Source organism: Podarcis cretensis (genome assembly GCF_951804945.1).
Source record: "Podarcis cretensis genome assembly, chromosome: 10".
In the NCBI taxonomy this organism is placed as follows: domain Eukaryota; kingdom Metazoa; phylum Chordata; class Lepidosauria; order Squamata; family Lacertidae; genus Podarcis; species Podarcis cretensis.
The window spans coordinates 47,881,849-47,906,862 of NC_137179.1; the positions used below are offsets into that span (position 1 = coordinate 47,881,849).

A 25,014-nucleotide genomic window follows, 5' to 3' on the forward strand; every position below is an offset into this window, starting at 1 on the left:
AACAGCTCCAGGATGTGGGCATCCATCTCCAAAGCACACCCCTACATATCTAACTGGTCCAACAGGGGCAAGTGCAACCATGGATTACGATACACATTTCCACCTGCCTTAGTTGAAGGCACAGAAACATATTCCTGTACATCTCACTTGCCAGATATGGCATTTATCATCATAATCCTTTATTAACAAAGGCTATTTCTGCAAACTGAACACTTCATTTTGTGACGAAAACAGTCTATGTGCACTAGAGTGAGTAGCACGTCTATTTTCTTGTGGCCAGATATAAGAAAAAGTAAACTAGACTGCCATATTGACATGCTGTTGGTCTGTGGTTGACAATTTTGTATTAGAATTGTTTTAATATGTTACAAATTTTATTGGAAATATTGTATGTTGCCTTGGGCCAAGGTGTGGTCTAGGAATGTATACATATATTTAATACATTAATATACCAACCTTTCTCCCAAAGTAGGAATAAATAATAATAAAATAACCATACAAGGAAGAGGATTTGGGCTGGGAGAGGTGCTCTATCAAGTACTTGGGACCCAAGTTGTGTAGGACTTTATGTGCCAAGTCAACATGAAGTCTGGTATTGCTCATAACAGAATATTTTCTTTAAAAAAACTGTCCAATGATCTGTTCAATCTAGTATGCTCACAGAATCCACAAGCCAAAAATCATTTGGTGGTATAGGTAGTTCAGTGTTGTTACTAGTTGCCAGAGAATTTAGGATCTCTGTAGCATTTTCTTCTTTCCCATGTTTAGCAAATGCAAAAACAAAGCCCATTAAACTGTACATAAATTTGTTTCATCTGAATAACGTATACTTTCCCCACTAAATTTTTACTTTGTTTTCAACACAATACACACAACCATTTAAATTATTTCTATACTAGTACTGCTACTTTGTATCTGTGTTCTGATAGTTGTCCCATATATCCCTGCCGAGCAACTGAATTCCTCAGATGGTACACTAAGAGTATAGTTATGTCCCAGAGGTGCACTTGGCTTGTACAAGAACTCCCAGGCAGTTTGTGTTACAGAGTTCTCTAGGAAAAGAGATTGATGGTTAAACCATTCTGCAACGGGTAGAACAGTATCCTAACAACTCTGAGCATCCTTAAACTACAGTACCAGAGTTCTTTGGGGGAAAGGCGACTGCTGAAGCAATATAATAGTGTTTTAAATACATAGTGTGGAAGTGGCCTTGATTCAATTACCAGCTGAAACTAGATAGGCTCCTAGCATTGAGATATCTAGCCACCTATTGAAACTTTTTGTTTAAGAAGGCTTTCCTTCGAGGTCTGATTCAGTAATATGTGCAGCAATTGCGTATCTGAAGAAAGTGGGGTTTTCATACCCCCATACTCTGGAGGCACCAGCTAGGCACTCATCCTTCAAGCTGAACACAGTCACGTAAGATTCTGAGACAGTTCTGGCAAAGAAGGCCAGTCATACATTTCAAAGCCATATGTGACTGTACAGTAGACAATGCATGCCTGGTCTTTTTCTGGCTGCTGCTCCACATTAAAAAGCTAGTAGGGTGGAACTATAGCCATAGGTACCCAGTTGCTTGTCTGGGAACCCTTAGTGTTAAGATCAAGGTTTCCCAAACTTGGGTCTCCAGCTATTTTTGGACTACAACTCCCATCATCCCTAGCTAGCAGGACCTGTGGTCAGGGATGATGGGAATTGTAGTCCAAAAACAGCTGGAGACCCTTTTGGGAAAGCCTGGTTGAACAGAGTTCTACCAAAGCCAACAGGGCACTATGTGAAACGGAGTTCCTGATGACATCACATGTTGGATTTGGATATGCAAAGGGTATTTCATTACTATGGACAAACTCAAAATTGCAATATAAACTTTTATTATGTACGCACGCCGGAGCAAATTAATCTGTATGCTCCAATATAGGCCACATTAGTTTTCGACCAATGAAGTGAAGAACTTAAATCAGCACATACAAGGAACGTGAACTAGTATATTTCTAGAAGGAAGATCTTGTTTGTTTCCAAGAGACATTTTATTCAAAAGCTGCCAAGTGCTAGGAAACAGAAGCTGCAGATATAATGAAGCTACAGAACAGGAAAGTGAAACTCTTAAAATATTATGTATGATTGTATAAACACAGTCTTCCGCTGTGACATTAAAATAAAAAAGCAATCACAGAGTAACAGAACTGATGTACAATATAGGCAGGGAGGATGTTGTAGCACTGTTTCTACTGTTAAAAGACTGCTTTTTAAAAGGCTACCGAACATTTGTAACTGATTAAACAGAAGGTGCATGGTCTAAGCCAGCCATTCCAGATACATGGGAGCTGTCAATCAGTCACAACCCTCCCTTTGCCAAATCAAAGGGCATCCTGGAAGTAAATTAAGTGTAGCAATTGCAATCTACGCTGTTAAAACTGCAATCAAGCAGTATTTTTAAAAAGAAAAACAAGAAGAGAGTCCTCACTTCCAGTTTAACTGTGGCTGGGAAAGAGAGGGGCTGGAGAAGGCTATTCAAAGAAGGGTCTCCCAGCTTCCCTCTTGCTATGCAAGCCCATTTCCCTTTCCACACTGGATACTGTGACTCTATTAACCAGATGACTCTGTGATGAGTCTTCAGCTGGAAGCTGGGGCACTTATCACCTAAAATGGTTTAAGCTTATCCCCCATGACACACACTCGCCTACCAATTTATCACACTCTCAAATCAGCGAGTGGCCTGAGCGGTACAAAGGTGGACTTTCCCCCACCCTTTCAAACCCCTTTCGATTGGGGCGCGCGGGAGGGGGGGGGTCGGATTTAGCCAGGATTATAACCCCCGTTATAATCTGAGGATGCCAGTTTTTTCTGGGGGGGGGGAGAGTAATTACTGGGAATGGAAAGATGTGCGCTCTCCTCCTTGCACTGGAGTTAAGGCAGGGTAAAAACCAAGAGGAGAGTCAGAAACTAGGAGGAGGCTTCCCTGTCCCACCCCGATGGCCACCTCAAGACTTCTTACCTTTCACTTGACTTTCATATTCGGCCACGATCTCCTTGTCCTTCTTGAATCTGCTCGGGGTTGACATATTATCCTCCCGGTTCTTCTTTCAGAGAGAGGGTAGGGAAACACTTGGCAGAGTTTCGCGCGGCACAATTTGTAATTGCGGCGCTTACAGCAGAGATCTTCCTCGACGTGGGAAGGACGGCTGAGCGACTTCGCTGCGCGTCCCAAGCTAGATCTGCCGGCGATCGTAGCTGGAAAGGCGAGAGAGAGAAAGGGGGGACTTTTAGGCTAATCCCGGAGCAGGCACCATCTCCGGGGCGCGGCAGCAGCAGCAGCAACCAAAGGCTGGGCGTCGAAGCGGCCGGGACCAGCCCTTCCCCTCCAGGCTCGGCAAATCCCTCGCTCTTTTCTTCCTGCGGCCGCTGCCTTTCACTCAGTCCGCGCCAGAGCCGGGACGGCCGCCCGCAGCATCGCGAAATTTCGCCTGCGGGACAGAAATTTCGCCTGCGGCTGCGAGCGCGGCGAGAGCCAAGCAGGCGGGACTCGGGCAGGGGGCGCCTCAGAGCGGAAGCAAAAGTTCTCGCTCGCCCCTAATGGCTTCACCGCCTTCCCGCTCTCTCCGGAGCCAAGCCCCTCGCGCCGCCGCCGCCGCCGCCGCCGCCGCCGCTGCTACCACGCCTTCGCCGTCTCAGCCGCCCTCTCCTCCTCTTATCCGCAGCTGCCGGCCTGGGAATGCTGGCGAAGGCGCGCAGCCCACCCGAAGCCGCCGCGCGCAGGCAAGAGACTAAGCCGCCGGCCCGGGAGCTTCCAAGCGCCTCGCGGGTTCTCCTTCTGCCGCCCCTCCCCTTCGCCGAGCCGACACCCCTCGCGGCCAATGGGGGCCGCGCCGCCTCGGCCGCTGCCCAATGACAGGAGGGCGGAGGGCGGGGCTTAGCGGGCCAGGCTGCCCGGATGCCTCCCGGGGTGAGCGAGGAGCGGACCCTGCCCAGGCTCGCGCCTAAAGCGCCCGCTTTGCCGGGCGAGATGCCGCTAGGAAGGAGAAGGGAGGGTTATTGCTAGCAGCTGCAAAAGGGGAAGCGGCGGGGCCAGAGGAGGAGGAGGAGGAGGGGGCGTGGGGTGGGGTTGGGGGGTTCTCCTCCTCCCGGTTTCTCGCCCCAGGAGCATATGGTGAGCGGGGCTTTGCTAGGGAAAAGGGGTGCGAGGCAGAGATAAGGTGTTACAAGAGCCCTTGATCCTGGCATGGAAAGTTAAACCCGCCGCTGTCTGGCTGGAAGTGCGAGGGGGGGGGGGAAGGCTGCTTAGTTTGGGGATCACGCTTTTGCAACCTTGTCGCGCCACCGCCCGAGCATTGTTTCTGTTCTACTACAGTATTGGCTTGGGAGCCCCAGTTCCTCAGGCTGGTTGCTGCTTGCATCGCTTGCCACCAAGACGTTTCGTTGAAACTGCTAGAAGGCGATAGCGGGGCTCAAGGGTTAATCGCACCCGCCCAGCTTCGCTCCCTCTGTATAACCTGAGATGCGGGCAGCTTCCCTTCTGATGTGACCACAGTCTCGATGCGAAGTGACCACACCCATCTTTGTGGAGGGGACGCACACACACACACACACACACACACACACACACACACAGTCTCGGTAGACTGAAATCTGAATAGGAGGCGAGGCCCTTCTTGCCTGTGGATCTCAAAAGTGTGTATTTTAAGCAGCACGGACCAACATAAAGCAGCTGGGATTTTGCTATTGTTGCTCAGTAAGAAGCAAAATCAACCAAGCCTTTCATAACATTTTTATTCAGGCTGGCTCTGGCAGTGACTGATCATCAGGTCAATAATTGTTCTTTTTTTGCAGGGGAGAGGAGTATTTTTTAATTTTTCTCTGATTCAGTATGTATTTTTGTATTTCATTTTTATCCTGCATTTGCTCCAAGCAGCTTCCAAGGGCAGACATTTGCCTCCCCCTTTCTTTTATTCTCACAACAGCCCTTGGTTAGACTGAGAGATATAGCAACTCGCCCAAGGTCAGTGAGCTGAGTGAGGAAGTGGACCCAGGTCTGCTAGTCTGACACTCTTAATTTACTAGACCTCAAGGGTTCCCTATTATAAACGAAGCATTGTAATTCCATAGAAAGTTTAGGAGTCAGATATGGGCCAGCCCAGGACGTACAGTGGTACCTCGGGTTACATGCACTTCAGGTTACATACGCTTCAGGTTACAGACTCGGTTAACCCAGAAATAGTACCTCAGGTTAAGAACTTTGCTTCAGGATGAGAACAGAAATTGTGCTCCGGCGGCGCGGCAGCAGCAGGAGGCCCCATTAGCTAAAGTAGTGCTTCAGGTTAAGAACAGTTTCAGGTTAAGAACGAACCTCCGGAACGAATTTAGTACTTAACCCAAGGTACCACTGTATTGTCATTTCAAGCAAAACAAAAAACGCTGCACCTGCCTTCTCCTCTTCCTCCGTCGGCCATGGCTGCCACCACCTCCCATCCCAGAGGGCTCAGTGGTGGGAAGAAATCTGGGTTCAGAGAATTCAGGAGTGAGCTTTGCCTGGTGCTTCCACCAGGAAGCCCATCTCATGCTTTGAGTCACCCCCCCGGTCCATATAATTTAAAGCAGTGGTTCCCAATCAGTGGTCCACGGACCCCAGGGGTCAACATAACTCACCTAGAGGGGGTGTGCACCATTCACATAACAAAAACTAGCATAGACATAACATTTCATAAAAAGTAAGCAGTCTACACACTGGTGGAGGAATGGGAGTGCAGAGGGAGTAGACTGTCCCGGCACCACTATTCCGGTAGGGTGCTATCGCGGCAGCCCCCCCCCCCGACACTCGCTGTACGCCGTGCACCATGCCCCCACAGGCAGAATGCCACGCCCCCAGAACATGCACCACACCCCTGCGAGTGGCACGCCATGCCCTCACGGGAGGCGTACCACGCCCCTGGGATGTGCATCACGCCCCCACCTATACACCCTATACACACCCCTATACACACACACACACCCTGGTAGCGGAGCATGCAGCTTCGCCACTGAGTCCACAGCTTGACCCTAGAAAAGCAGTGGGTCTGCAGTACTTGGCTAATTGAGAACCACTGATTTAAAGCAGAAGAAGATTCATTTATTTATTTCAAAGTTCCATCCCTACCAGAGAGGAGTGGCAAACCAAGCTAATGGACTATGTCGAGACTGCAAAGCTGAATGGAAAACTCAGAAATCAAGAGGACAATAACTTTATTAAAAAATGGGGAAAATTTCTAAGTTACTTAGGAGAGCACTGTAAGCAGATGGAAACATTAGCAGGATTTTGATCTCACTTATAGTGTAACAATTACCATGGATAATATGGTTTGATATAAAAATCGGACTATGGAAGAATAAAAGGTAAAGGGACCCCTGAACATTAGGTCCAGTTGTGGCCGACTCTGGGGTTGCGGCACTCATCTCACTTTACTGGCCAAGGGAGCCGGCATACAGCTTCCGGGTCATGTGGCCAGCATGACTAAGCCGCTTCTGGCGGACCAGAGCAGCACACGGAAACGCCATTTACCTTCCCACCGGAGCGGTACCTATTTATCTACTTGCACTTTGACGTGCTTTCTTGGCAGGAGCAGTGACCAAGCAACGGGAGCTCACCCCGTCATCGTGGGGATTCGAACCACCTTCTGATCAGCAAGTCCTAGGCTCTGTGGTTTAACCCACAGCGCCACCCGCGTCCCAGTATGGAAGAATATACAGTAATAAATGTTTAAAATGGGACTCCATGGAGGAGGTGGGAGAAAGTCCTGAAATTGGAGGAATCTCTTTATATGGGTATGTTTTTCTTTTCTTTTTTGTATATAACTTTGTACTTGTAAAACCAAATAAAAATGATTTTTTTAAAAAAAAACATTTCAAAGTGCCAAATTGTCTATGACAACAGAAATTTGACAGCCATTCTGGGATCTCTTGCTTGCTTTCCTGCCTGATGGCTACTTAACTGTGCAGTACTTTCAGCAGAGTTCCTCGTGTGTTACAGCGGAAGCCACGTTCCATATATGGCCATTAGGGTGACGTATACATTCATGTTTCACAGTAGGCTTGGGAACATGCCAGAGGTCGAAGCTTTCTTTGAGCAACAGAGATAAATGTTAGTTTCTGGATTATATCTGGACTCTAGGGCAGCTTGGCTGAATTAACCACAGTAACCATTTCCCTCCCCTCTCTTAAGGATTGCAGAAGGATTGTACATTATTACATTGGTGTAATCTTCTTCCAAGATGTTTGAAGGAGTCAATAAGCTCGTCTCTGACTTACATGCCACGCAATCACATTGCGGTGGCTTGGATCACAGAGAGTAAGTCCCGGGAGCATTTAGGCTTTTAAATACCAGAGGCAAAGATGGGAAGAACTTCTAAGGACACATGCAAGATTATTGCAGAAAACCTATTTTTACATGCGCTGGCTCAGGAAGGCACTTCATTAATGCTTTCATTTAAAACACACCGAGAGACAGAAAATTGTTGTGTTTTGGTTCCACCCACACCCAAGTTGGTCTTGAAGCCTCACTAGTTAAACTTTGTTTTTTTTTATAGCGTTTTTGGTCCAGCATCAGACAATGCAAATCTCTTCATTTCCCCTGAATCCTGCTTACTTAACAAGTAACAAAAGGAAGTCCATCTGCCAGCAGGCAAAATCTAGAGCAGGATAGTCTGTGCCTAGTCATTGATGCAAATCACATAAACACACCATAATGGGAATGAATGAGGCTGCAAGAGATAATGAGGCAATAATTATCTGAAACTGGACAGCAGGACTTCTTAAGTTTCCTCCTAGAGTAAGTGTCACAGTCTGTCACATCTCATGGGCTAGTTTCCTTTTTACTAACTGCAGTCTTTCTTTATACATGCTGTATCCTGTTCAGAATATAGTATGTAGTATATAGTAGTTCATATACTTATTAAACCTTTCTGCCGTATAAAAAGAATGGAAACCAAACAGAAGTTTATTTTCTAAGATGCAATACTCAGTGCCCAAATATAACTTATTTCTTCTACATTTCTGTGACATTACATGTAGCACAATTTACCCAATCTAATAAATAGATCTGTTGTGATTTATACCGGTGTTCACCCTTTCGAAGTTAACACTCATATTGGGATATGGTTGTTAGTATGTAAATATATGTTAAATATTAATACTGTAGTGGTGTTTGTAAGACTGGTACTTAGTGACATTTGTGCCAACATATACTTGTATATTGTTGTGATATCAGTGTAATCTTGTGTCTAGTTTCCAACTACTTGTGGGCTGGCACAGTATGGCTTATGGCTAGGCTGTAAATTACTGTGGAGTCTTAATGGTTAGCTATTTAGATAGCACAGTAAAAAGGAAAGATAATCGAGACTGCAGTCCTATCCCTAGCTGAACTCCATGGGACTTACTTTTGAGTAATTTGGATTACACTGTACAAGGCAGAATGGGTTTTGCAATAACAACAGCAAAGGATTTGTTAGTGGTTTGAAATACTCAGCACCTACACAAAGGGCACTTGGTACTGCTGTGTTGTGGATATATGTAGCATTTATTATCTGAGGGCACCTAGATTTGGGAGTGTTTCAATGCAATGACTTGAGTTTAAACATATATATTTTATACATATATGCAAAAGAATAACATCCTGATGGTACTTAACACTAATATATGTTCTCATTAATTGTTGGAATAGTTGATCACCAGTTCTACTTATAAAAAGACACCCACTAGCTGAGTGCTTTTCCTGGAATATCACTGAGAGACGAAGCATCCAGCATAATGAATCCTATCAGCCTCCTTGAATGAGAAAGCCAGACACTAATTTTTCAAGGAATGGGCAGATGACAGCAATAAATTCATTAAGCGTTGTGAAAATCTTTAATAAATTATCTGCTGGCTGTATGTAGCCTGCATAAAACACTCTTCCTCTTTTAAAAAGCAAGACCTTTTATTAGTATATCAAATAAGAGGAATCCAATAATTGTCAGCGTTATGAGATGCATCTCATGTGCAATGCCAACAACATTGATAGATGTATTGTATCTTTAGAGCATGGCTATTTATTTAAAAGGTGTTACTTAATGTACAAGTGCTTTCTTTGTTGCAGTTGCTGTTCCACTGTGCATAAATCTCACAGTTACCAAAAGAAAAGCTGAAAGATTTGGGTGTAAGTAAATAATAATGCCACATCGCTAAATTCTGACTTGATAGTTTTTTTCAGTGTGTACAGCAAATCTGATTAATGCACCTAGAAATCTTAAAAAATCTCGTTTTCTTTCATCTCCCCTCTATACTTGTGTGACTATAGAGGAAGTACACGGAAAAGAACTGGTCATTTTGGCAGGGGGAATCTTTCAGAAATCACTATCTAGAGCCCTGTTTTAATCTGAAGTGGGCTTTCAGAATAAAAATGGAAAGCCCATCTATCTTACTCATTGAGTGTTTTTAGAACAGTAGCTTGAATCCATATTCTTATTAACTATTAATAAGACAAAAGTCTATATGAAAAATGAATCACTTCATGCTACTGAGGGCTAAGTGCATTTTTAGTAAGCCAACCAGTGAACACATTACTGTTTGAATGGAAGATGCATGCTTGCAACCTATGGTTGTATTGTTATAATGGGCAAACACCACTGGCTGCATTTTCCAGCACAGGTTCCCTAGATGACTCCATTCAAACGTGGGGTTTATTATGTTAGTTTTACTGGTTATAATGCTACCCCTTCTGTCCCAATTTCTGATGTTCCTTTTACACGGCAGTACATATTGAGTAATGGGATGGTGGCTTTTTGAACAATATACTACCATGTAGCGCTAACTTTTAAATACCAATATCCAGAAGCTGTCTGCGGACAAATGCCGGCTCCCTCGGCCTATAGAGCGAGATGAGTCCCACAACCCCAGAGTCATCTGCAACTGGACCTAATGGTCAGGGGTCCCTTTACCTTTACCATTAACATGCTGGGAGGAAAATGAAAATTATTGTGTTAGTAGTTTTTTCTCTTGTTTCCAGCATATTGGTCTTAATGCTTCTAGAACTTCAAAATGACTGAACCTCCTATGTTCTATTTAGGTAAAGGTAAAGGGACCCCTGACCGTTAGGTCCAGTCGCAGATGACTCTGGGGTTGCAGCGCTCATCCTGCTTTATTGGCCGAGGGAGCCTGCGTACAGCTTCTGGGTCATGTGGCCAGCATGACTAAACCACTTCTGGCGAACCAGAGCAGCGCACGAAAACACCGTTTACCTTCCCACCGGAGCGGTACCTATTTACTTGCACTTTGACTATTTAATTTGACTATTTAAAAGAGTGCAAATCAATTTACTGGCATAGATAACTAAATCTATTTGCATCACAAAAAATTTAATGACCATCATAAAACCTTTAAATATTACTAATAGCAGATCCATTCTCCAGGTGTAGATTCTTAGACAGCTAATTGTACCACCCACCTAAAGGAGGGGAGGTATTAACAGGCTTGGGAGAAGCAGCCTAGTGAGGATTGAAAGTAGGGAAATGGGCAGGCTTCCTTGTCTCTGCAAGAAGGACTCAATCTGCAACTTATTTACCTACTTGTCCTTCCAAACCAGTAGCAGAGACAAGCTGTTGTAGTTCATGAATAGGGCAGATCCATGGTTTAAGTAAAAATCCATGGCCACTAGAGTTCAAATTATAAACTGAAAGGTTTATTTAAGATCAGTAACAGACCATGGATTAAACAGAGGTGGCAAACAATGCAAACGAACATTTCTGATCTCTTATCTTTAGAGAGACTAGTAATTACACAGCATCAGACTTGCTAGACGCAAGGAACTCAATAATCTTTTGATGATTCTTGAGAGACATAATGGGAAAACTTCATTTTATGCTGAATGAACAGTTGGGTGGGGAGAAGGCATCCAAACAGTTTCGGGTCCCAGAGCTTGCCAGGTCCAACTTATGCAGAGAGATAACACCGGTTAGCATCTTGCTTAGACCATGGAGGCAGTTTATTTAGATTTAGAAGGTGTAAATTAGAGGGGAGGTCCTTTCTTTCCCAGCAGACAAAGTGTGTGTATTTAAGAGGCCTCCCAGGGCACGACTTGAGAAGACTCATGGCATGGAGAAGCCATTCTTGTGGCCCAGATAAAGATATTCTAAAGTGACAGACAGGCCTCACCATGGCATGATCACAGCATATGGACTACGACCAGGGTCTGTAAAAATATGCCACTTTGGATACAGTGTAAACAGATACACGTCTCCAGCTTTTTATAAGTTTTGTTGATTTCAAGCAAGTGTCTCTGCCATCTAAATCAAAAGTACTTAATTCTCACTGGAAGAAGGCACCCCTTAATTCACTTATCTGCATTTTCAGATACCACAGCTCCCTCATGTGGCTCGCAGAAAGAGAGATGCCCTTTCTGATTATCAGAAAAGTGTAAAATAAATAAATAAATAAACAAACCTCCCTTCATCTTCCCACACACCCAACCGTTAAATGTATATTTTAAGAGACAATAACAAGTGACAAGGGTTACCTGAGAAGCTGCCTTCGTCCATCTTCTGACATCACCAGAGGAGGTCTTCGTTACTGACATCATTAGAGGAGAAGGCCTTCACAGGGGTGCCACATGCCCAAGAAATTAATCTTGGGTGTTCCTGGAGTCATGCCTCTCCTGCCACCTGGAACATTCTTTCTCCTGAAGCGAATATCTTTTGTTTGTTCTTCAGACCAGTTGTCAAGTCTGCTCCTCTACCGCTGGGCTTTTATATCATTTGGCGTATTTAGGAGAAATATCAGCTTATGTCCTTCGCTGTGTCCACGAACCCATCTCACATTGCTGACACGTAGGCTTATTTCTTCATGCTGCACTGAGGCATCAGCATTTTGAATTCCAGGAGGTAACCAGCTTATCCCTTGAGAAGAGAGGACTGGGACAAATTGACCGAGCCAAGATGAGAGGACTAGGGCAACTAGGATGGGCTAGAACGAAACACAGGTTTCAGATCATCAACATCTGTAAATCAGCATGACTTCTAATTCTACACTGCCCTATGTTATTTTCTTGCTTTCCTATCTATGTTTCCTGCTGTGCTCTCATTTTATCTCACCGCATTCCTTACTTGTCTCACAGTTTATAAACACTCATCCACATTTCACACATGTACACTAATGCAGCAATATTACCTGATGTTGGTTTTGCTCTCAACTTCAGATACCTATTCAGACAAGGCTACAGATATGTAGAAAAGCTCTTCATTTAGGCCCTGGAGATGTGTGAAGCTAAACTATGCTAAACTGTATATGTATATAAACTACACATTTAAAGCAAGCTTTCCCCAGCCCTGCCAAAAATTCCTGGGAATTGTAATTTATTAAGGATTTGGGGTATTGTAGCTCTCTGAGGGCCAAACTATAGCTCCCAGGATTCTTGAGGGGTTTGTGCTTTAAATGTGTGGTATGAAAAACCTTCCTATCGGGCATTTACACTGATAGTGCCTTTTTCAGCAAACTGCACCCTTTACTTCACCCTGTGGTGATCAAATCTTTAACAAGTGAATTTGAGGGAAAGTAATTTCACGAGTAGGTGGAGCTGACTCTCAAGCAGAGGAGACAATTCTATGTGGCAACAGGCGCTCTCAACCATTTCAAATACTATACTTTAAAACACTTTGTGGTATATGTAGCAAGAAAAGCTGCTATCTCGCCATCAGTCAACCTTTTCAAGTTTCACTGGGTAAGATAAGAGTGGTATGATATCAGGTTGAAGGGTGCAAGGACCTTTTATTTTCAGTCCTTTTCAAAACCACAGTGAAAAGTGTGTCCAAGCCCTCTTCTTCTGTGCCTAAAACAATGTTTCCAGCAGATACCTCAAGGCCCATGAAGAGGTCTGAAGCTGCAGGAGTGTCTTTCACAAACATACCTTCTCTTCTCACACAAAGAGGTCACAAAAGGGATTTGAACTAAATTAGGCAAATCTGGCAAGAGGACTAGGTAAAGGTAAAGGGAACCCTGACCATTAGGTCCAGTCGTGACCGACTCTGGGGTTGCGGCGCTCATCTCGCTTTATTGGCCGAGGGAGCCGGCGTACAGCTTCCATGACTAAGCCACTTCTGGCTAACCAGAGCAGCGCACGGAAACGCTGTTTACGTTCCCGCCAGAGCGGTACCTATTTATCTACTTGCACTTTGATGTGCTTTCGAACTGCTAGGTTGGCAGGAGCAGGGACCAAGCAACGGGAGCTCACCTCGTCGTGGGGATTCAAACCACCGACCTTCTGATCGGCAAGTCCTAGGCTCTGTGGTTTAACCCACTGCGCCACCCGCGTCCAAGAGTACAATTACATCATACCAAAATAAAAAAGCACGTGTCAACTTTCTGTTAAGGTAGTAACTGATCTGTAGGCGAGTTAATATACAGAGCTGGCATCACCATTAGGCACGCTGAGGTGACTGCCTCAGGCAATTGAATCCCACCGGGACCTAGAGGTGGAAAATCCCGCTACTGTGCCTGCCTGCCGCTGAGGCCACCCATTCCTACTCTTGCGGGAGAAGTGAGGAGAAGCAGCAGCAGCAGCCAGGTCCCGTGAGCTCTTGCTGCTGGTGGCTCGCCTCCCTTTCCAGCAACGGCTCCCAAGTTCTGCAGACACCTCTCCTCCTGCCAGACAAGCAAGGAGAGGTGGCAGCAACAGGACCCCAACTTCTGTGGGGTAAGGGATGGGGAGGCAGCAACTTCCTAATTTGCCTCAGGTGGCAAAATGGGCCGGGCCACCCCTGCCTACTTAACATGAAAACACGACACCAAGTTCAATATTGAAAATCGTGGGGAGACTCTTCATACGCATTTCATAGCTAGCACTTGCAGATTCAACAGAATCCAAAGTGGCCATAATATTATGTCTCTTATTCACTTCAGGTTCAGTGCACTTGTGAGCATTCCATGTCTGTGTGCCACTTAAATGAATGGGTGCTGCACTGAAGAATAAATGTGATATTTAATTCCCCCACCATGGGTTATTTCATAGGTTTTGGTGGGTGACGTTTGTAGGTTAACATTTTGTGCAGGCTGCTAGGGCTCCTGGGAATTGGAGATCATCAATATCTAGAAGGACATAGATTTCTCATTTCTCCATATATTTATGGAGTTGTGAAATGTTTCTGTACTAAAGACTCAGAAAACAGGAGGAAATAAAGGCTTCTTCCAATATATATTTTCTGATGATTGACTGAAAAGTGCCATATACTGTGTTGGCCTGAATATAAGCTTCACTTTCCCCCCAAATTCCGACCATGAAAAGTTAAAGTGTGGCTTATATTCTCAACCTTTTGGCTTATATTCGGGCCAATGCGGGAAATTATGACATGGTATTATGATGCTTAGAAATGTGTAATGAGACTTAGAACATCTTTAATTGTTTAAATAATCAAATTTAATATGGCATGACTGTAATGAAACATGAGTTGAAAAAGGAATCCAGGATATACTATTTTTCTAGAAAGGGAAAAGGTATGCTAATTTTTAAAAATTACAGGGTTACAGCTTTGCTTCCAGTACTGCTGACAAAGCAGTTATACAACATTGCAAGGCGTAGTTAGTGCTTTGCACTCTGTAATTTTCTCAAAATGAAGGGGTATTTCAAAACTTCCTGATGATAACTTGTTAAAGGGCAGGAGGGGATTCTAAAAACCACAGAAGCCCAGGATTGCCTGAGGCTGCATTATGCAGACGAACTCTGTTATAGTCAGTTAAAACAAACAAGGCCTCAAAGACGCTTTCACCTAAAACACACATCAAAAGAATTTGCTATCATGAATATTTGATATTTCACTTACTTCATCCTCTCATATGTTGTATGAAATTTGAACACATACAGCGTTTCATTGAGAAGGCAGGTGATGGTAAAATGTTACATGGTTGATTTCAAGGCAATCTATAAATCCTGTACAGAACAACTGAAACACCTGATTCAGCATGCTGGAGGGGGTCTGGATGCGGCAGAGATGACCTGTTACCCAGCCCTTGCCAGATCTGTTGGCCTTTGCTACTGAGGGACTTCCACAGTCAGCAAGGAAATCTCATTCATGAGGAGCACCCCAGTGCACCCAACCAACCAATTTGTGGGCAGGCAGAAGCAGTGGTAACCAGTGAGGGGGCATTTTGAGGGAGTGGGCTATTCCGGCACAGGATTTGATGGATCCTGTGCCCACCTTGTTGCTGTCATGTAAAAGCAATGAGCACACTCTGGGCCTCTTTGCTATGCCAGCCTAGGAGGTAGTACAACAAATGAGTCTTCCCTTCCTTGTTCCACCCCTGACCAGTGTGAGGGGCAGGACCATGGAAGCATTGATGGATATACCATTCCATCAAGCCCTCGCCACTGCCAGCCAGGGCTTTGGATTGAATCCTAAGTCTACTAGAAGTATAAATTACGCTTCTATGACTAAACAAACTAATTAGCATTGAAGAAGGAAGAAATATTTCAATAGATAGATGGTGCCATATATCGCAGTAGAAGATGAGCAGATGAACGAACCCTGTTGTTGTGGGTGGCATTATAAAGTCCAACAATAGTCTTGCCAGAGTAGACCTGGGGACAGAGTTCGCATCTGGGTCTGCCACAGGATCTAGTCTCTATGTCTGTACAGTGGTACCTCAGGTTAAGTACTTAATTTGTTCTGGAGGTCCGTTCTTAACCTGAAACTGTTCTTAACCTGAAGCACCACTTTAGCAAAAGGGGCCTCCCACTGCTGCCACGCCGCAGGAACACAATTTCTGTTCTCATCCTGAAGCAAAGTTCTTAACCCGAGGTACTATTTCTGGGTTAGCGGAGTCTGTAACCTGAAGCGTTTGTAACCTGAAGCGTATGTAACCCGAGGTACCACTGTATATTTATTGTGTGACCTGTTGACTCTGATGAATACCTGTCTTAGGTTGTGGGGTTGTATGTAAGTTAAGTGCAGGCCTACTGCAGACCCCCCCAAGTATCTCTATTTTCTAAGGACACCCCTAATTTAGCTAAGTTTTCTGATTTGATCCTTGAATGCTCCGCTTTTCTTTAGGATGTCCCTGTTTTCAATGGAGAAATGTTGGAGGGTATGGAGTTATCCACCCCCCTAGCCATCTGAAGGCAATCCTGTACAGGGAAGTTTTTTAAATGTTTAATCTTTTATTATGTTTTTATATATATTGGAAGCTGCCCAGAGTGCTGAGGCAACCCAATAAGATGTGTGGGGTATACTGGTAAATAGTAAAATTATCATTATGGAACAGGACATCCCTATTTTCATCAGAGAAATGTTAGAAGGTATACTACAACTCAAGACCTGGGAGAGGGAAGCATTATTGTCCAGATTATTGAAGTTACATTAACTGGGAGCTTAAGTGACAACCACTGGTGGCCTGTCATTTTCTCTTCTGTATCTGTCCTACAGAAGATTTTTCCCATGTACCAGTCTGGCCGTGATTATCTGCTTTCTCCACAGTGCAGATTTGGAAATAATTATCATCATTTAACCAGGAATATATCACAACATGGTAGGGAAGACTGTATGTGAGCCTTCTCAGTCTGCTGTCCAGGTACTAACTGTTTGTGTGCAACTCCAAGACCCCTGCTCTTTTCTCTTACAGTTGTTGTTGTTGTTTAGTCATTTAGTTGTGTCTGACTCTTCGTGACCCCATGGACCAGAGCACGCCAGGCACTCCTGTCTTCCACTGCCTCCCGCAGTTTGGTCAAACTCATGCTGGTAGCTTTGAGAACACTGTCCAAACATCTCGTCCTCTGCTGTCCCCTTCTCCTTGTGCCCTCCATCTTTCCCAACATCAGGGTCTTTTCCAGGGAGTTTTCTCTTCTCATGAGGTGGCCAAAGTATTGGAGCCTCAGCTTCAGGATCTGTCCTTCCAGTGAGCACTCAGGGCTGATTTCCTTTAGAATGGAGAGGTTTGATCTTCTTGCAGTCCATGGGACTCTCAAGAGTCTCTTACGGTACTTTCTCTTTAAACTAGGCTTGGACTGGGCAGCCCTTCAGATGGAGGATTATTTCAATCAGTGGACTGTCCTCTGTAAACTAGAATAAACAGCCATCCTAGTTGGGTCCGGTGAATATAAGGTAATAAAGGAGCAACTAAAGAAGCAGGAAGAGGCAGCTGGACCTATATCTAGGCCTATTGGAAAGGCTGGGCCAGAAAAATAATCATGGGCCACGCTAGGTTTGAAGACAAGTTCACCTTGGCCCACACACAACTTCAGCTGCAGAGTGATGGATGTGATTGACACATTTGGAATGTTTAAATAGCTGATCCTTACTTGTTTTTTAAGCATCATGGCAGATGGGGTCTTTCTTTAGCTAAACAAGGATACACTTCGGTTATAATAGTGCCTTAGAAGTTGATTGATTTCTCCTTCCTCCCTACCCTCAAGTCTCTCAAAAGCCCTGCTGAGCGAGAATTGACTCTGAAAATCTGTAAGCTGCTCAGTGTAAATCTCTCCACCTTTTTGTTTACAGAACATGTTAGTAACTAGCACTAATGAAGGAACAAACAAAACCCATTTGGGCTTGCTGAAACATACCCAGATACATGGAAGCATTATATGGAGTGGTGGCAAAATTAATTGGGCCATATTTAACTAAGAAGGGAGGAAATAACTTCTTCCAGATAAATACATTAATCCATGCTTCTCCGACCTGTCAAAAAGCAGCTATAAGGATATGCACATCCAAAACACCATCTGTGGATTTATGAAGCTGAAGTGGCCTGTTAAACACAAATGAAAATCATGTCTTCCCTCCAGCATGAAAACCAAAGTCTTTCCTGTTTCTTTTGATGTACAGCTGTGCTAACATAATCCCATATGCCTCTTGTAGGATGTGATAATATGCATGCCATGGGAGCAATAACGTGACCTTGGAGCAATAATAATTTCCCCCTCAAAAAAGAAACACAGCAAATCATGATAATTATCCTTTAATTTATTAAGGGGAAAGAACTGGGCATTTATTGCACCACCAAAGAGATTATCAGCAGACTTTTTAGAGCTGACATTCCCTGATCAGAGGGACTGACTCCAGACTCCACATGGAGTCTGAAAAGCTGATGGGCAGTGTCAGAGGTGGCATAATCTCTGACTGGTGGATGTAATCCTTGAAGGAGTGCAGAAAATTATAATTTGAGGAGCACTTGTTTAATAGAAAAGCATAGCATAGGGCTGGCATACACCCGAATTATCCCAGACATTAATGGAATTTCAAAGGCAGAATTGATGTCCGGTGGGGATTTCCGAAAGATGGTGCTTTGTCCTGGATCTTAGGCAAGTCATCAGTTTTGGGGTCTTCCTAAAAAAGCTTTTTGAAATATGGCAACCCTAGCATAGCAGCAAAATAGCTAATGGGAGTCCAAGCTCGGCCAAAAATTCCAAGTTCACTTATTCAGCTCTAGCTTATTTTTCTGTAACCAATCAGGAAAAAGGAGCTTGAAGTCATAATGCGAAGTTCAGTAAAATGTTAGCTCTGTCAGTCATATAGTCGACATTAACCCATGTGATTGCAACAGCGGGGATAACAGAATTGTTTTATGTTGAAATCATCTGTGTCAAATTTTAGATTGTAAACTCTTTGGGGCAGCAACTTGCCCTTTCATACTTTTGTTGGTGTGTGTGGCAATTTACAATCTAAATGATAAGTGATAGCACCCTAGCCATATTAGCAAATTGCATATATATATATATATATAGAGAGAGAGAGAGAGAGAGAGTGTGTGTGTGTGTCTTTTGGCTACCACTGTAGTACCCTAGGTAAAGGTAAAGGAACCCCTGACCATTAGGTCCAGTCGCGGACGACTCTGAGGTTGCGGCGCTCATCTCGCTCTATAGGCCAAGGGAGCCAGTGTTTGTCCACAGACAGCTTCCGGGTCCTGTGGCCAGCATGACTAAGACACTTCTGGAGAACCAGAGCAGCGCACGGAAATGCCGTTTACCTTCCCACCGGAGCGGTACCTATTTATCTACTTGCACTTGACGTGCTTTCGAACTGCTAGGTGGGCAGGAACAGGGACCGAACAAAAGGAACTCACCCCGTCATGGGGATTCAAACCGCCGACCTTCCGATCGGCAAGCCCTAGGCTCTGTGGTTTACACCACAGCGCCACCCGCGTCCCTAAGTACCCTAGCTTTCTCTAAATTCAGACTAACCAAGATTACATCATCCTGCCCTCGTGGAAATCACATTCCAGGAAACAGCAAGAGGCTTCCCCAGGGGTATTGTCTCACATCCCTTATGATTGTAGCAAACCAGGTTGGAGCAAACTCATTCTTCAACTCAAGTTACTGTGGAGGTAAGATTTATTTGATTCTTCAGCAAAGATAATTTGAAAATTGTCTCCTGGTTCTGTGTTGTACCTGGGAATTGTAGTTGTCAGCCGCCACCACGACTCACAGCTGCCACAAAGACTTGCAGGAGGGTGGCAGTGGAATAAGCAGGGAGTTTTAGATATGGTGGGGAGAGCAACTGCACCCACAAAATCTATTTGGAAGGGACAACTGAAATAATGGAGTGAAACAGAGAGAAGATATTCACAAGATTGCTGTTGGGTTGTGTGTTCTGGTCATGTGGTTCTCAGCAATCAGCCAGAATTTAATCATGAGAAAGGCTTTCAACAGGATGATCTTTGGTGCACTCATCTGTAGAGCAGCCAGGTCAGCCTGAATGCTGACCTCAGACATGCACAACTTTGCTTTGAGTCCTCAGCCAGAGTAGGACTCATGGAAGAAATGATACTCAGTTTCCAATAAAGCCAAGCATGGCACGCTGAATAAATTCATATTGTGGTTCGAGGACCCGACCACCGCGACGTGAAAAGAAGACACAGGGACACGTGATATAAGGTTAATGGGCTAGAAAAGGCCACAACTTTATTGATTACAGCAATGAAAAGGTATTGGCTTAGGCATTGGATCGCGAAACAAGTGGGTTTATTCATCAGGGGTTCATCACCTGTTGATGCTAATCCAACTATAGGCTCACCCCTGCTGTCACCGAAGGTCGTGCCATGGCCTCCCGCCAAGCAGGCATCGGACAGAATACACGACCGCCAGATTCCTTTAACGGAATACCCCTAAACATTGAAGGCATAGGCGATGGCCACACCTAGCACTTCGACACACCACAGCACATTATTCCAATGCCTAACCGCCACCCGAGCCGAAAGGCTCGCCGCCAATACCCTCAAAGCTGTAACCAATCCCAGATGCATTTGCTGACACTAGCTAACCAACTGTCGTTCCCCAGATCCGATAGGTGGACACCGTCATTCCGGTATAAAGCTTGGTCGCCAATCCGGATACGGTCATGATAAATGACTCGGCCATACAAAAAGTGCACCCAACGGGCTATTGCACGATTTAAGAGTTTCCTGGATTTTTCAATGGCCATACAGTTCTGCACACTGCGTCACACAATTCTCTACAGGAAGGAGGACCAGAACACCATTATTCCGGGACACAAGGCAGCCACCACATCCAAATCTCTCTTTATGTGCCACGACAAGTCCACACTTCTTCTGCTGATAAGGATGTCAGGAGGGCCAAACGCAGCAACTCTCCCTCTCAACAATGGCATAAGCAATGCCTCGTCACAAAAACCAGGAAACTCGCACTCCAGATGGCTGCCAGGAGGGCCAAATGTGGCAACTCTTCCTCTCAGCAATGGCATAAGCAATGCCTCGTCACGAAAACCAGGAAACTCACACTCCAGGTGGCTGCCAGGAGGGCCAAATGTGGCAACTCTCCCTCTCAGCAATGGCATAAGCAATGCCTCATCTCGAAAACCAGGAAACCACACTCCAGGTGGCTGTCAGGAGGGCCAAACGTGGCAACTCTCCCTCTCAGCAATGACATAAGCAATGCCTCGTCACAAAAACCAGGAAACTCGCACTCCAGGTAGCAATTCGAGGTTAGGGGTGAGGCCACAGCTAACTGACCGTACGTGGGCCAATGGACTATACCATGGCCACAAATCCAGACACTTCTGAGAACGGCTGAAAATAAAGGAGAAGAAAAAGAAAAGAAAATTACGGATAAGTAGAGGTAAAGGAGCAGGGCGCATTCTAACGAATGTAGCCTTTATAAGCGTCGGATTCCACCGGCCCATTTCCTTAATCTTATCCACTGGCAGGCCCAAGTGTGCCGCTGTTGAGGCGGTGCCAATCCTAAATGAGTGTGCTGCATAATCCTGGGAAGATGAACCACAGGCATCAATAACTTTGCGGAGTGCCCTTGTGAATTGGTGTCTCAACAAAGGTGACCCATCCTCGTGAACCAGGACCGGGCCAGGACCGGGCAGTCTGAGGTAAAGGTACCATCTAGTGTCTTTGACCGGGCATGGGCCCCGCTGCGCTGAAGCTGTAAGTTTTACGAGGGAACCCCTACCTGCCTGGTCCATTTGGGATTGGCGTATGCGCACAGTCATGCTAGCTTCGGTCAACTGCAGTTCCTCCCACTTGCGTTAACCTCGGCTACCACTTCACCAACCCTTGAGGCGCCAAAGAAGGCGATCGCATATGCTGTGGAAAAGAGGCGGGCCTCGAAATTGGCCCAGCAGATTGACCTAAGCTTTGTGCGTATCTGAGATAGCAGCCCGTAAGAAATTGGCTTACGGCTCTAGGGGGGTTGTAGCCTGCCCCAAACCTCAATAGCTCTGCGGATCAGGAAGTCACTGCACAGGTCAGAGGAAAACATGGCTCTAGCAAAGAAGCTGATGGCGACTACGTGTATCTTTAAAGTTTTGGGGTCCCGTCCCAAATCGTCAAGATGGGAAAGGTATTGCAGAATGTAATCCGTGGTGGGTGGCACGCTAGGCAAAAGCCCCAATATCCCTGACCTGAAGCCCATGAGCTCCAGGTGCTAGCCACCGGAAGCGAGACATCTGAGAGCGAGACCCTTAGGGTAAGAAAGGTTGTGGATTAATCTAAACTCACCATGGGTCTTTTTGGGTACAATACCAAGGGGCGAGATATGCAGGTTTGGGATAGGGGGGTGTACGAATGGACCAGCCACCCTCCCTGCGGCCACTTCCTTAGCTATTTTCTTTTTCTGCAACCTCAAGCCTTTCCCTTACTGACATCTGGTTAGGGGAAATCCTTTGCAATTAAAGAGTCGGTTACTGGTATTCTGAAACCCTCCGACAAAACCCTTCCAACGAAAGGATGCTGCGCTTCCATCTGGATAGCTAGACAAGAGGTTGCGTAGAGGAGGGAGCTGGATCAGTGAAAATGCTAGACCCGGAGGGTCCCTATCGTCTGTTCCCTGCTGCGGGGGCCCCTCTGGAGATAGAATGATGGAACCCCCAACCTCCCCGAAAGGGCTGCTTCTCTTTGTAACACGCTGCAGCTGGGTGTACCCCTGCACACCTCTCGCATTCGTGCGGATACTTACCAGACTGCCTTGGCATGACCCCTTATTGAATTTCCAACACACCTTGTGCTTTGGCTCCCTTGTTAAGTCCGGCTTACCCATGCGATGAGAATCTAATGGTTTCTTCTCAACATACGGGATGACCGCCACCGACCAGATGCCCTTTTCAAATTGATCCCAGCGTGCTAGCGGGATCCTGGAAGCCTTCCTTCAGAACTTTTATCATAGCTAACGGTGGCGGCCCCCCCATAAGGCACATAGGCTGTTCTGACTCTTCTTCCGTGTTGCCCGTTTTCAACTTGCTCTTCTTACAAACGTGCTTCTTCTTGGTGCGTCTTTTGCCTGACAGTTTGTCCCCCTCAGCTGTCTGAAGTTCCCCCTCCAGCTGCTGTTCCTCCTCACCGGCTGACGAGGTGCCCAATTCTGGAAGCTGGACCCAGGGCTGCTTATTCTGCGAAGGACTAGAAGAACTGGACACAACAGGGTTATTAACACAGGCCAGCAGCCTCCTCGCAGGCGACCCAGTGCAGTTCTGAGGACCAGATGATGCCGAGTGAGCCCGAGACCTAGTTTGCACTGCTGCAGTTACTGTCCAAGAGCATATCAGGGGTAGCAGTGGAGGGCATGGGGTTAGAGGATTGATTGGAAAAAAGCTGTTCATAATCATCAATGAACGATCTAAATGCATTTAGGCAGTGTGAAATAGGTTATTATCCCGTCCATGTGGCACCCCCGATGAATTATGGCTATTGGCACCCATGCAGCCTGAGGTGTGAGCTGATTCTGTTGTAGAGCGCTTCCTCTTAGGCGCCATGGATAACATGCTAAAGCTACTGCCACAGACATGAGCTACCGCTTACAAGCAGTTGTACAGGGACATGTTATTGATTCTGGAACAAATATACTAATTAATGATTGTTTTACTTATAATAAACAATGATCCCCAAGCATTATCAGCCCCATGCTCTAACCAGTTGAGCTATCCAGGCTCTCTAGAATTGTGTGGGACCCCATGGGTCATTTAGTCCAACCCCTTGGAATGCAGGAATATGCAGTTTTCCATACAGGGATCGAACCTGCAACCTTGGCATTATTGTCACCATGATCTAAGCAACTGAGGGTTCCGAAATATATGTCAATTATTATTATTAATTTTATTTTTATTTTATTAGGTTTATTTGTCTATTTATATATTTATCTTTAGATTTACTTAATTAATTAATCAATTTAATCTTGGTATGTGATGCCATTCCACTTATTCTCTTTATTTATTTTTTATAAGCCTCAGCGCCTAGGGCTTGCCGATCGGAAGGTCGGCGGTTCGAATCCCCGTGGCGGGGTGCGCTCCCGCTGCTCGGTCCCAGCGCCTGCCAACCTAGCAGTTCGAAAGCACCTCCGGGTGCAAGTAGATAAATAGGGACCGCTACTGGCGGGAAGGTAAACGGCGTTTCCGTGTGCTGCGCTGGCTCGCCAGATGCAGCTTTGTCACGCTGGCCACGTGACCCGGAAGTGTCTCTGGACAGCGCTGGCCCCCGGCCTCTTGAGTGAGATGGGCGCACCAACCCCAGAGTCTGTCAAGACTGGCCCGTACGGGCAGGGGTACCTTTACCTTTATTATTAATATTCTTTATTTTAATGCTTTGTTTTAATATTATTATTATTATCATTCTATTATTATTTATCTATTATTTATTTATTGTTCTTTTTATTATTATTGTTATTTACTAGAATCTAATCCAATTATTTGTTCAATCAATTACCACTGTAAGTAGAATTAATTACTGATACTATCAATTGTCTACCGTGACGATGATATGAAATAATTATTCATCACTTGACTGTTCTGTTTGTATATGTCTATAAATTTATTTGACACCAAACAAATGGGTCAGGTGGATAGACCTGCCTCCTGAGGAGCAACTCACAAGCATGTAGTGATGAAACAATAGGAACAGCAGAGCAACACAGCCCCCATACTGTAATCAAATGGAATCAAAGAAAATCGCTCTCAGGGAAATGTCCTTTAACTAACACTTTGCAAAACAAAAGGTAATGCTGGAGGCCCAGCAGAAGGAAAATGCTGCCAAAAACAATGTTTCCTTGAGTTGATTATTAACGCTTGGCTATATAATGTTTCCTTGAGTTGATTATTAACGCTTGACTATATAAATTCTTAACATCAGCTGAATTAACTACACTGTGCAAATTCCATGCAATAGTATGCTCAGAACGTACTTCCTTATTAATTTATGTATCTGTTAGTCAATATACAATTCAGGCAGATGCACACAATCAATTATATAGAGCTGCTTCCTCAGGTAAAACTCCTAGCGATTTAGAGGGATGGTACCATAGAACAATCAGAGAACAACAGACACAGGAACTGCTATCAAATGAAAATGTAGGAAAAAATACACTTAAGGAGATGGTCCTTCTAACAGCATTTCAGCAGAACAGTGAGCCTTTTAAATCAATCAGTAAATAAAATCTCATTCTATCCTCTGCAATGCAGGAATATGCACGGTGTCCCATACAGAATAAGCTATACGTCACTTAAATGCACCGCTTGTATTTATTTATATTTATTAAATCACAACCCAGCAAGAGTTCAAGCAGCAGTACTCAGCTAG

At 45.0% G+C, this 25,014-nt stretch overlaps 1 protein-coding gene across 1 annotated transcript in view; it reads right to left on the reverse strand.

Moving 5' to 3' along the window:
• Positions 1 to 3,799, reverse strand: part of SRGAP1 (SLIT-ROBO Rho GTPase activating protein 1) — a 111,387-nt gene extending 107,588 nt beyond the window's left edge. Inside the window, exon 1 of the mRNA XM_079994113.1 lies at positions 2,996 to 3,799. Coding sequence (XP_079850239.1) covers positions 2,996 to 3,062 — 67 coding nt within the window. The 5' untranslated portion in view covers positions 3,063 to 3,799. The remainder of the gene's footprint in view (positions 1 to 2,995) is intronic.
• Between the last annotated feature and the right edge of the window lie 21,215 nt (positions 3,800 to 25,014).